At 36.8% G+C, this 12,958-nt stretch overlaps 1 protein-coding gene across 1 annotated transcript in view; it reads right to left on the reverse strand.

Annotated features, from left to right (window-relative positions):
* Nucleotides 1-927: 927 nt before the first annotated feature.
* LRP6 (LDL receptor related protein 6) overlaps nucleotides 928-12,958 on the reverse strand; it is a 153,625-nt gene continuing 141,594 nt past the window's right edge. The window contains exons 20-23 of the mRNA XM_050748223.1: nucleotides 10,714-10,944; nucleotides 9,313-9,449; nucleotides 8,582-8,679; nucleotides 928-6,223 (exon numbers count right to left, since the gene is read on the reverse strand). Coding sequence (XP_050604180.1) covers nucleotides 5,929-6,223; nucleotides 8,582-8,679; nucleotides 9,313-9,449; nucleotides 10,714-10,944 — 761 coding nt within the window. The 3' untranslated portion in view covers nucleotides 928-5,928. The remainder of the gene's footprint in view (nucleotides 6,224-8,581; nucleotides 8,680-9,312; nucleotides 9,450-10,713; nucleotides 10,945-12,958) is intronic.

Raw genomic sequence — 12,958 nt, forward strand, 5'->3', positions numbered from 1 at the left:
AAACTACTTAAGGATTTACTTAGCTGAAAACCTATCTGGGTAAAGAAGGACCCAAAACAGTTTGCAGTGTTTTCCCCATTCCTGAGACTGCCTTTAAATCAGGCAAACCCATCTTCTGCCTTTTCTTTCTTTCATTTAACTAGGAATGGCACAACTTGGGAGTTTTTGTTTTCCTTCCAGGGGAAAGAATGGGAGGAGTCAGCAAAGACCAAAGTAAGTTCACTTATTTGAGAGCACTGGCTAAGGAAAAGCATTATATTAAAACTTGGTTTCCCTTTAATTGGTATTTGGGCTCAAATACTGCAAAATACAAAAGCAGCTTTTCTCCCTTCCTATCAAACTAGTAAGCTTAGTATCAAGCAGAGACCTGATATTTCACTGGTTTTCACTATGTCCTACCCGCATAGAAAAAGAATCATCGCATCGTACTGGGCTCTTCACCAGGAAAGCAATGTGCATTTTATAAGCTAATTTAAGATCTTGGAAGAGAGGGAAGTGCTCAGAGTCCATACTAGAACTCCTTCCAGTTTACTGAAAACAAGACCAGTTCTGAAGCACAGGCTATTTCTTATTCTTGTTCCCAAACACAAATGCTGCCAGCACTGAACGAAGCAACAGCCCTTCGCAAATCTCTTGCACAGACTGATTGGCTGATTGATTTAGATACAGGGTTTCACTCTGTAGCCCAAGGCTGCAGTGCAAGTAGCGCAATCACGAGTCTTACTGCAGCCTCAACCTCCCCGGCTTAAGTGATCCTCCTCCTTCAGTCTTCCAACTAGCTGGGACTATAGGTGTGCTAGCAGAGTATTATTTAAAATGCAAACAATAAAGCTGGGTTTTGTTGTGTCTGAAACAGTCTTATTTACATCACAGCAAAGCACAACCAGCTACTGTCTAAATTTCTTGCTGAAAAGAAAGGACAGACACTTTTACTTTTCCAGTTTTATTATAAAAATCAACATTTCATTTGTTACAATTCAGCTTATTTATCGTAATAATCAAAAAAGAGGTTTTATACAAGGTATTTTTGTACAGTTTATAATTAAAGCACTTATTTTACAAAAGGAGGGAAGTGAAGAAGTGGACAAGGGCTGACCAAATGTTGGCCATTATAATATAAATACATCCTTGCAAAGCACCATCGTACCAAAGTCGATGAACAAGAAACACCAGTTGACTTTCAGACAATGACGAAGATTAAAGCTTAAGGGAAAAAAAATAAAGGAAAAACATCTGAAAGCAGCACCAGATCCTTCACTTGCAAATAAGGCTAGTCCAGTTTCATCTTCTTGGTATTCTCTCTACTTTTTAACATTTTTCCTTACTAACCCATATATTTAATTTCATGTAATATTGGATTTAATCAGACTTTAAAATTTTTCCCTTTAATACCCATATTTAGGCATTAGATATATAGAATATATATCTCTATATAAATATCTCTATCGCCCATCCTGCTTATATTTGATTAAAAAACAAAACAACCAAAATGGACAGTTAAGCAAAAGCATGTTGTCTATAATTCTTTGGTGTTGCTTCTGGGCAAACTCTAAGTGATGGTGGGAAATCTAACCATTTGTTAGGTCTATACTCTGCTTCTAAGTAAAAGAAATCATTGAGTTTGTAATTCTATCTGTATAGTCATGAAGATTTTTTTCAGCAATAAACTCGAATGCTTTATGAAAAAGAAAAACAGCAAAGTTTACCTCAATTGAAGGAGGGTGAAGGTAGAGTCAGTAACTGATGAACGTTGGACTCCACCTTCCACTCCACTCAGGTACAGGCTTTATGAGACGTAGATCAAGTCAGACAATAGCTTGAGAGTATGCATTTACAATACTTATAATTTAATTTTTTTTAATTATAAATGGTATATTTTTATACTTGAGGTCCAAAGTCTTCTACTGTAAAATGTTGAGAATTTCAAAAGCTAAATTTTGAGACTATTATAAAATGGTGCCTTCCCAAAAGTTAGAAGCCACACATGCACGACAAGTACTTTATAAAATCAGCTCTCTCGGCTCATTTTAGGCTTAGGAAATACCAAATAAAATTAAATTCCTTGAGTTTAAGAATTCTGATACTGTTTTAAACAACACTTGACTATAAACTTCTTTAGGACTCAGTCCACACTTAGTGTATGGTCTCATCTGTAGGTGCCCAAATATTTGTCCAACCACTGACAACTGGTCAACACACTCACATCCTTACTCTAGATAAACTATGGATGCCGTATGTAGACTGAAGCACCACTCATTTATTAAGAGCTGACATATTTCGGATGTGAAAAGTCCAAGATTTTTGTTTCTGAATCTTGTTAGATACATAATGATAACCAATATGTAATTCCTATGGCATGCAAATCAATGAAGTGGGACAAAGTTTCCCCTACAAGAAATAAAACAATTCAAAATATGACATTTCTAAGAATCTAATCTAGGCAGCGGCAGCCTGTTCACTGCATAGAAGTAGGCTTGCTTAAAGCATACCTCTTCGGTCTTTATTATGACTACTGATATCAAGTCACATAAATAAACACATTTCATTAACACACTAGGTAAGCCACAGCTAGTAACTCTGCAGGAAGTATTCTTCATTAATAGGGCTTTATAGCAAAAGAAAAAGATGATCCTCCAAAACTGCTACCTAATACAGATGGTGGCTAGTTTCATACCTTCAATAATGAATGAGTTTCCTTCATATAAATTACTGACTTCAGGGTATTTTTAAATGATAAAGAAATACAACCCTCAAAATCATCTTAAAATTGTACTGCCCAAAGCCCCTTCCCCCAATTACTGGCCTATATTAGATTAAAATGTACTTTAAAGTCTTCATTTCTAAATACCTACCATCTCTGTAGAATAGCTGTTCTCAAACTTACTGAAGAATCAGAGATCTCTTGGTAATATATCACAAGGTATTTTTATGTTAAAATTAAAGTACATAATCTTCTGCTAAACAGACATCTTGTCATATGCTGTAAGAGTGGCAGAAAGTGCCAAAGGCATAATAAAATTTCATGGAAGAAAAACTAATAGTGAGAAAATTCTATCCACCAACTCTGTTTTTTTCCTGTGAATGTGCCATTATCTGACTTAAGCAAAGAGAACTCCTTAAGTCACTATTCAGAAGATCACGACTCGTTGGAACCAAGTCCAGGCCTTAGTTAAAAAAGACCACTTCAATGCAGAATAGCTTACTGTGGTGCACACAGAGTATGTTATGCTCAAGTTTATTTCTTGGATAATTTTAATCACATCAGTTAGTGCACATATTTTAGCACACATGTTCAAAATAAATACTTTTGCATATAACGAATCTAATGAAACATTATTCATTTTCCCCCTTGCACAATGAATTTAATGTCAAATTTAAAAATCCCTTTTCTTTTTCCCCCCTAAGTTGTGGTCTCATGTATTTCCTCTCGACTTTTCCTATTACAGTGCGTGTTTAATAATCAATATACAGTTTACTTAAGCTTAACTGTCCATGTAACCTAAGGGTGAATAAATCTTTCCAAATTTGACAATTCTCTCATTAAAAAGTACTCCCAGAAATATTAAGAATCCATCTCATCTACCCCAGAAAGAGAACACTGAGATTACGCTGAACTGCCTTCAAATAATTTTAAACAAATTGGCACACAAATTAGTATTTTGAAGAAGAGGCCATTGCCATCGCAGTGCAGGCGTGTGGACTGAGATCCAACAAGGCAATATTCTTCTTAGTTTATTAGAGTGCAAGTCCCCACATGGGAAGTCCACCAGATTAAGATGCACATTTAAAAATGTAAACATATAGAACTGTCAAATTCTAACTGACACGTAGGTATTGCTAACCTTTCCATCTTCATTTAAGCACCAAGTGCCCCTGTGAATCACAGAACCCAAGTTCAATGTCCATTTTGTCTGACACTGTAGGCACTTAGTTCCAGCAACAGCAAGAGTTCATGCTTGTCTAACTGAAAAGCAGGACTCTGACAGATTTACCATTTGCTTCTATGCAAAATCAAGTGCACCTGATTCTTACAGTCTCCAACAGTCAGCATTATTCTGAAACCACAATTTTATCTTCAAAAACTTTACTTAGGTATTTCATGAACAGTTACTTCACCCTTGCCAAAATTCTGAATCCTTTCTTCCACTGTTTTCTCTTGGGCCCTGAAACCCAGAGAAGCCTTGGCAAGACAGAATTAAAAAAGAAAAAAAAAATTCAATAATTAACTGACCAACACCTCTTAAGCTAAAAATACATTAGTTTAAAACCATTCAATTTTAGCAGAGAAGTGCTAGACATGTGTAAAAAGCAGGAAACTGACTTCTGGCAAGGTGGCAGAGCAAGTGCTAGAATCATTCCACAGGTCAGCCCTGATAGCTGAAGATGTAGCAGCCCTAGTACCATACATGACAGCAGGTCAGGCAGATCACAAAAGAGGCTTCCATTATTCCCTTCCACCCAAATTCTGACAGCTGAAAAGTTGTTTGCCTTCTCATTTAATTCTCATTGTTGAATTTGTTAAATTATCTTAATCCATAATGGGTAAGAGAGGATCCACATAAAAATATGAGGTGATTATAAGAATAATTTGTGGATAATTTGAAAACAGCCTAACATTCACAGTGGGTAACAGAAAGATATTAAATTCATGTCACACATTAGAAGAGGTATGTATGTAGACATCATTCTGAGAAAAACCGGCCTAAGAACATGAAAACGTCACAAACTGTTTAATATAGGGCAAATCCTAATAAGAAAAAATTCTTTTTAAATAGATTGTCTCTAACCAGAACATATTTAAATGTTTTACTCAGAAAAAAAAAAAAATATATATATATATATATAAATGATTTCATACTGTGATATATGCTGAAAGTAGTGCAAGGATATATGATTAATTTACAACAAAAACATAATGGTTAAGTTTTTAATTCTTAAACATTGTCTATATGTGTTGTAAAAAGACATTTTAATGAGCATTAAAACAATCTTGGAAGAAGAGAAATAATATGTCTAACTTTTGATCATTATGCAAAAACAGCTGTCAAATTGAAGAGCTAAGCCTAGTGGGGAATGGAGCTAGAAGAAATATTAAAATCAACTTGAATTTAGAAAATTCCATTTAGTCAATGCCTCAGCTTAGAAAAATCATGGTATCTTAGCCAAATGACCTACCAAGTTGCTGGGGGAGGCAGCAAGGTAAACATAGAGAAAAAATTCATTTTGATAGAGGTATGGATTCTAAAGGTAGGGACAGAGACTTGCACACACACACAGCTTCATGGCATCTTACCTCTGGCTGATCTCTCCTACAACAGCAACACCCAGAATGGGTTTTTAGAAGTATCTATCTTCCTCACTAACACTGTTGGATTCCTAGAGAAAACAAAGCCTTTCGTCCAAGGTTAGTATTAATTCCTTTTTTTTCCTTTCATGATTTCTTACTTGTTGGCCCTCAAATGTTAGTTAACTGAAGGCTAGCTGGCTACATTCAAGTATCTATGGTTTGCTGCTCTGAGATGGACTTAATTTTTCTTCTTCCTCTTTTTTGTTTTTGGTATCAATAAAGCCCAGATATTCCTGGTCAGTGATGCCTTTATAATTCCTGTTTCCTTTGTACTCAGTTGCTTCACTGGGTTTAAGGCATGCTTTGTGTATTTAGTTTGCAAAAATAAAACTTTTAGTACAAATTTATTTTTTTATACAAACTTTTATGGCACAAGCAGCAAATCTGCTGTTTTAAGAAAATATATAAATATCCTTTTCTTCTGTACAAATATCTCCAGTATTCCCTACCCCATTTTATAATTTTAACTGTACATGGTCTGCCTCATCCTTCTCTAATAGCTCCCTCCCCCCCTCCAGATCTCAACCAAATTTATATTTACATTTTTACGTTGGAGGCAGTCAGAGGAGGAGGGCCCCTCCTCAGGAGGAGTCTGTACAGGGAGAGGGTGGCGGTGGGTAGAGGTGATGAGAATAGCTCCTCTCTGTGTATGGAGAAGGTGGGCAGCTTTCATAGTTCTCCTCTGCCGACAAGTATTGGCTTCGGGGTGTGGGAGGTGGGGGCACAGGTTCTGAATCATAGTTCAAGTCACTGGTATAGCCCTTGGCTGTTGCCACTGAGGTCATTCTCCGACTAGGAGCATAGTCACTGTCACAAACATCTGTGCTGCAGGGTGTGGTGGGGGGTGCAAAGTGCCGGTAGCTATATGGCCTGTAGCTGGCATAGGAAGAAAATAAAGAGAAGCAGTTAGTTTTACAAAAAAATGATTTTCCCTCTCAGAATAGAGGTATTAGATGTAAACTACACTATGAAAACAATAAGCTACTGCCATTTAAATTTACACAGACCAAGAGGCAATTTTCAATGGCAGATTCGCTAAGGAAGACAGCATGTACTTTATTTGCAAATAAGAAAGTGGCAAGTGAAAATGAACAGGATGGAAATGCAGAGGTGAATTCAATCTAGCCTCTGAGTGTACTCTTCAAGTTAAACTGTATCACAGAACAAAAAATGACTATTCAAATTTGTTTTGCAGTTTCATAGCCTATGGGAAGAATGGGTTTTTACATATTTTATACTGCTCAAACATGTCAGTATTTCCTCAACATTCTTTACTCCAAAATTAACCTGATGAATAATTAATTTAATGACATCTGAAGACTTCATTTCTTTCTTCTGTACAATTCTGTACAATTTCTGTACAATCCAGGCTGGATTTTGGTAGACAGCCTCAGGGGCATAACTATTCCATTACTGTTACCTTAGCAAAGGGAAATTGCTGTGGCTGGGGGAAACAGCTTTCATTCCCTGTGTATAGATAAGTACCTGTCATAAGAGCAGCTTTAAACATCAAAATGATAAAATTTAAATGCCCATAAAGAGTCAGTGAATTTTCTAATGTATATTTCAGAGGCCTAGCTTATTTCTTACACTTATTTATCTTTATAAGGGATGTACAGTTGTTAGGTTTGTAGCATTGCTAACTAAAGAAAAAGGCATTGCAAAGAGAGAAACATACTAGTGAAAATAAGATTTGACCTAAGTTCTGGCTTTTCTGTCATTTCTACTTCTATTTGTAACTTCTTATACCTGTTTACTCTAAATATGGTAAAGCTGATCTTAAACTTATCCCAAAGATTTTTTCATAAGCTTTCTCATCAAAGGATCAAGAGGATAGGATTGACTACAAGAGAAGGGGCAAAAGCAAGTTAAAAAGTGATACAACCATTCATAAAACACCTTGTGATATACAGCACCACAAGATAATATATCCCAAGAACCCAGGATACAAACCATTTGCTATCACTTGGACTGACTTCAAAAGAAATGGCTGCCATGATTGTTCACAGGTACAGATCAAACTCCTTGTTCTACTCTGTCTCCCTTTCTTACTACTGCATTTGATTAGTCTTTAACAAAGAAAGAAAGAAAGAAACCAGCCTGGGCATCATAGCAAGACTCTGTCTCTACAAAAAATTTAAAAAAGTGAGCCAGGCGTGGTGACACACACCTATAGTCCCAGCTACTTGGGTGGCTGAGGCAGAAGGACTGCTCGAGCCCGGGAGGCGGAGATTGTAGTAAGCTGTGATTGTGCCCCTGCATTCCAGCCTGGGCAACAGAGCAGGACCCTGTCTCAAAATAAATAAATAAATAAATAACTAAAAATAAAAATAAAAAGGCTGCCAGAGACCAAAAGTTACGTGACACACTGAGCGAGTTCTCAAAGGCTTTTACTATCAATACTGACATGGTGTCACAGTTACTGTTTTGTTTTGTTTTGTTTTGTTTTTGGTCTTAACTTTTTGTCCAATCAGGTGTCAATCCTTGGTGAAATTTCTAAGGTTAACATTTAAAAGTCCAAATACTTCTATTTTCATGAAAAAAATAAAACAAACTGAATTAATAAAATTCTTTCACGTCCCAGTTTAGACCAAAATCTCAACAAATGATGAAAGTTTTGACTCAGAGGAACAGAAATTGGGCTTATCTGGAAAATAGTTAAGCAAGAACAGTTTTTTATGCAATCGTGTTTATTCTGCTGACTGCCTCATTCAATTTGATTTAAAGACATGACTTTTTAAAAATAATATTTTATATCTTTTCTCATTTCTCAATTTTCAGGCTTCTGCTTTCTCTGTTTTGGCTTCCTAGAAGAAACTTGTGTCAGGGAAAGCAGCATTACAACAAATTGTTAAAACAATCAGTTCAAAGCCAAGGCTATTTTAAACAGTCTTATCTGAACTGAAATGAGAATTCTGAGTGAGATACTTTAAGTGGTTCCCACTTTATTTCTACACGAGTGAGGTCATATCACTACACGAGTGAGCTGAGATTATGCCATTACACTCCAGCCTGGGTGACAAGAGTGAAACTCCATCTCAAAAAAAATTTTAAAAAAGTATAAAGTCCTGAAAGGAAAGGATCTGTGGTAGAGGCAATGTCAGTACTACCAGGACAAGATGACTAGCCTCTCTCTGGTGACCATCGTCTGCTCATTTGGAGACACATCAGGTCCACAACTAAAACACTTTCTAATAAATACTGCAACGTATTTTAGAGGGAGGTGTGTCTTACCTGTATGACCTATGAGTGGAAGGACTGTTTGAAGAATATCCAAATTCCATAGTGTAATGTGATCGCTCTGTGGCTGGGGATGGTGGAGGGTTCAAAATCTAAAAGAAAAATAATTAAAACATTAAAGTAACAACACAGAAACGATTAGACTTTCTTTCAACTTTTCTTCCTTATCTCTATTAGTGTTTCTTAACAATACATTATTAGCACAATTCTTCTTTTCCAAAGAATTGACCTCAAACAGTACTTTGGGACTATGGCTTCCTCATTCCCTAAGACCTCATCATGGCTAAAAAGTGCAAAATGACAAAAACGAAAATCTGTAACCTAAAAATCATTGGTCAGCACAGCTAAGTCCTGGTTATTTAAAATTATAAGTATTTAGAGAAAAATTATTGATTTAGGAGAAATTCCAGGTGTGCTTCCTCTTTTGGGAAGTCGTAAAATGAAGGTCCTCATCCCTCAAGAGGTACCATTCAGTAGTTCCACTTTTACTTGAAATGTGAAAGTAATGCCCAATGCTTTCAAATATTCTGGTTATTACACAGTAACTTAAAAGACTTACAAGCATTGGGGGGCGGGATGTGGTAAATCCTTCTTTGAGCCCTTTATGCCTAAATTTCACATTCAAAAACGACTTTTACATTACTATCACTGATCACCCACATTTAAATGAGTTAAATATCTAAGATCCTATGTATGTTGCATTCAAAGGAAAACAGACTACTTACTGCAGGGAAGTAAGTGCCTTTGGTGCTTGAAGAACTACTTGATGATGCTCCTGTTACATGGGCTCGGTCGTAGGGGGGTCCACTGCTTCCCCCCATGATACTGAGAGAGCTGATCATTGATTTACCTCGAGACATTCCTAAAACAAAAGGAGGATAAAAACTGAAGATGCGTAAGATCTATAAAAATGTATCAAGCAATTTTATTCAACAGTAGGATGACAAATATCAATAGTCAAGTAGTCTGATTTTAAAATAACTTACACTCTATTCCTATAATTGAAAACATTTAATGGAGAAAGGAAATGAATGTTCTCTAGAAGTGAATGCTTCCACTGAAAAAGCTGGCCTAGAACAAAGCCAAGAACAGCTCCCACCTTCTCCCTCCCCTGGTAGAAGCAGAGCTATTTAAAATAAGGGCTTTTCAACCTCTTGGAGGATTTGAAAGGACTGTAAAGGGTAGAGGTTGTGAGGCAGGGTATATTACATAACAGACTTGCTCAAAAGAAAACAAAAAGCATTTTTTAGGGTACAAACAACATATGAAAGAGTATTTTTTCATCTAATGAATATAAATGTTTCTAGAATCAAAACTACCAGTGCTAAAGAAGAAATTCTATTTTTTCCAAGAAGCTTCCCAAATTCCACTAACTGAAAATAGGTATGGCAACAAAGACACATTACCATTAACAGTTTAAAAACCATGTTTGTCTACTTAAGAGTTACACCCATAGTAAGTTCCTATTTTTAGAGGGTTTTTGCAAGGCACCTCCTTCTCCATATTCATTAAAAGGAAGGCTTCTTTTAACTAAGGGCACCAGAAAACATTAAAAAGAACGCCACTTCCCTAGAGCAACATGGCCTACCCAAGTGTAAAACTTCTGGCCACTCAGCTATGCCCAAACTAGCCCTTTGTCCCCTGTTAGCACATGAAGTCAGGAGAAAACATAAGACATATTCCTCCCTTCTATCATCCAGCTATTTACAAATCTTTGTTGGCTGAAGGGAGTCTTACATAATTTTTGGCCTCCTTTTATTCATGGGCTCCATAGTACTAGAGTTCCTTGGTGGTGAACTTAAAGAACCTGTGGTTTATAACTCTTTCACTAAATGACTGGCTGATTCACCTTCTGTAGCATGCATCCAGAATTGTAGTCAGAGAGGCTTAGAGCTTGCATATGTATTTGCTTTATAGGCTCTGACAATTTCTACCAAACCATATCTAAGGCCTTCTGTGTAAAGAGAAGGTGCTAATAGTAAAAAAGAACATTTGTTCTTCTAATTGTTTAAACTCAGAGTAATATGGTTTCAAACAGACTCTAGGTAGTATTCTCTTCCACAGTGGAAACCTGGCAGTCTTGCAGGACCAAAGACTTGATTCTCAATGGATCCATTCTGACTCACCTGGAAGAGATCCTGACAAAGAACTTGGGTGTGGCACATAACCAAGAGGCACAGAAGCTGGTCCATGAACTACATAGTCATTAGTCATGGTTTCCCCATCTCCCTTCATACGTGGACACAACATCCTCTGGCAGATAAAGTATATAGTTCCAGACACAAAAATGGTGACAATTACTCCAATAACAGAACCAACTGTATTGGTGGCCTGTGGTGCTGGTTCTTCAGTTGGATCTACAATGAAGAATGCAGTATGGTTATTTAAAAGAAAAAACAACTGTATATTCAAAATAGTAATCAAAAAGAGGGCTTGCTAATAGGAATGTGAAGCTATAAGCCTAATGAAGATAACTCATAAGCACTTTTCTTTTTTATGAATACATACACACCACGCCCCAAGGACATATGGAATAAATGTCATCATTAGGAATCAAAATGAACTACCCTTAAGTGAAGACAGAAATAAAACAATAGGTTGCAAAGTGTAATTATAAACTGACAGAAACAAAGATGGTAAATGAAGTACAGATTTAAACACCATTAAGAAGCTTTAAATAAATAAACAGATAAAATCCATTCTACTTCATTCTATATACCATACAAATGAACAAGGTTATTCCAAGATTTCAGGAAAAAATTTATGGCCAGAAGGGATAAACCTAGGCAAGTCATCAAATGTTTTACCTGGAATGGTGAAGAAGCCAAAATCAGCTCTGAGCACATGTTAGATTTTAGATTTGAATAGTGACATGTAGGCCTGATGAATGAAAACTGGAAACTAAAGATGAGCCTTAGCTCTCAAATCCCCTATGCTGCTGGCCTTCAGGCTGTCTAGTTGCCTGAGACCAAGGAACATAAGGTCTTTAATACCTGATTAATGGAGGACTCACAAAGAAAGGCCAGATTGCCAGAAGAGGACACTTGCCCCAGGGATTCACCTTCGCTGCATCCCTGAGCTACCTGAGGCTTTAAGAAGCAGAGGCCATCAATATCAGAGGTAGAGGGAAAGTGAGCTTATCAAAATTAGAGCATTACTCTTTCTATTCAGAGGGAAAATTCTTCCATTCTGAACAGTTAAATTTTATCTCACAGTTGCAGATCCTTTAAAAAACTTCCTCCTGCTTCATCTTACCTCAAATCTCCCATCCATATAGCTAAACTCATCCTCTGACAGATTATATGAAAGAAATGCGTGAAAATGACATCTCTAAGTTACATAATATGTAGGGATTATCATTTACAAATTTAGTCTGTGGAATCTGAGGCATAGACTCTTTCTAGTCCTTCAGAACAACCGTCTCATCTTTTCATTCCTTTTTAGTGCCTTAACATTCCTTTGCAATGCCAAACTTCAAGAAAGAAAAGTTTACATTCACTACCCTCAATTCCTAGTCTCTGGGTCACATTGTAACTCCCTGAAATCAGACTTCCACCCTTACCACTGCACTGAAACTGTTCTGGCAACAAAGTTCTACTATTTGCCATATTCAATATATTCCTCATTTCACTGACCTCTTTACACAATACTGCTGGTTCCTGTTTTCTCTTAAAAAAAATGTCTTACTATTTCTGATTATTCTTTCTCTGTTTCCTTTGTTGGCTTCATTCTCTTCTGCCAGCATCTTAAGTGCAGGTCCTTCCCAGAGAGATTTCTATCTATCACCTACTATTTTCCTCCTCGGCTTACTGTCCTGGGAGAGTCTATCTACTGCCACAGCTTTAATTATCATCAATAAACTAAAGAGCACCACATCTCTCTTCTGAGCCACAGTTCCTTATAGTCAACTTCCTGAAGAGCTTCAGTGGGATATTCCATAAGTACCTCTCAGGCAACATCATCAGTCACCATCATCAGTCATTTCTCCTAGATTCCAGGGGTAAAGAGACCATAAATGAAGTCATCTAGTATAAGATAATAAAAAGTGATGGGGCTTGTGGCAAAGTACATGCCTGCCTAAAGGCATTTCACGTAAATTAAACATCACATCAATCAAACATTACATCTGCAGCCAAGATGTGGTATGGTACTTTGGTTTTCAGTTCCTGCTATGTATCCCATTTAATGCCTCCAGTCACTCAATGAGGTCTGTGGGTCAACTTAAACTTATCAACTATATCTAAGTGGATACCAATTCCTCTTTATTCTACTTCTGAAATAACTCCGAAATCTGTTCTCTCCTTGCCACCCCCACTCCTCCTCCTCATGATTTAGATCTTTATCAATCTTCTGCCTAAACTCTAATAGCTT

This window comes from Macaca thibetana, chromosome 11 (genome assembly GCF_024542745.1).
Source record: "Macaca thibetana thibetana isolate TM-01 chromosome 11, ASM2454274v1, whole genome shotgun sequence".
Classification (NCBI taxonomy): domain Eukaryota; kingdom Metazoa; phylum Chordata; class Mammalia; order Primates; family Cercopithecidae; genus Macaca; species Macaca thibetana.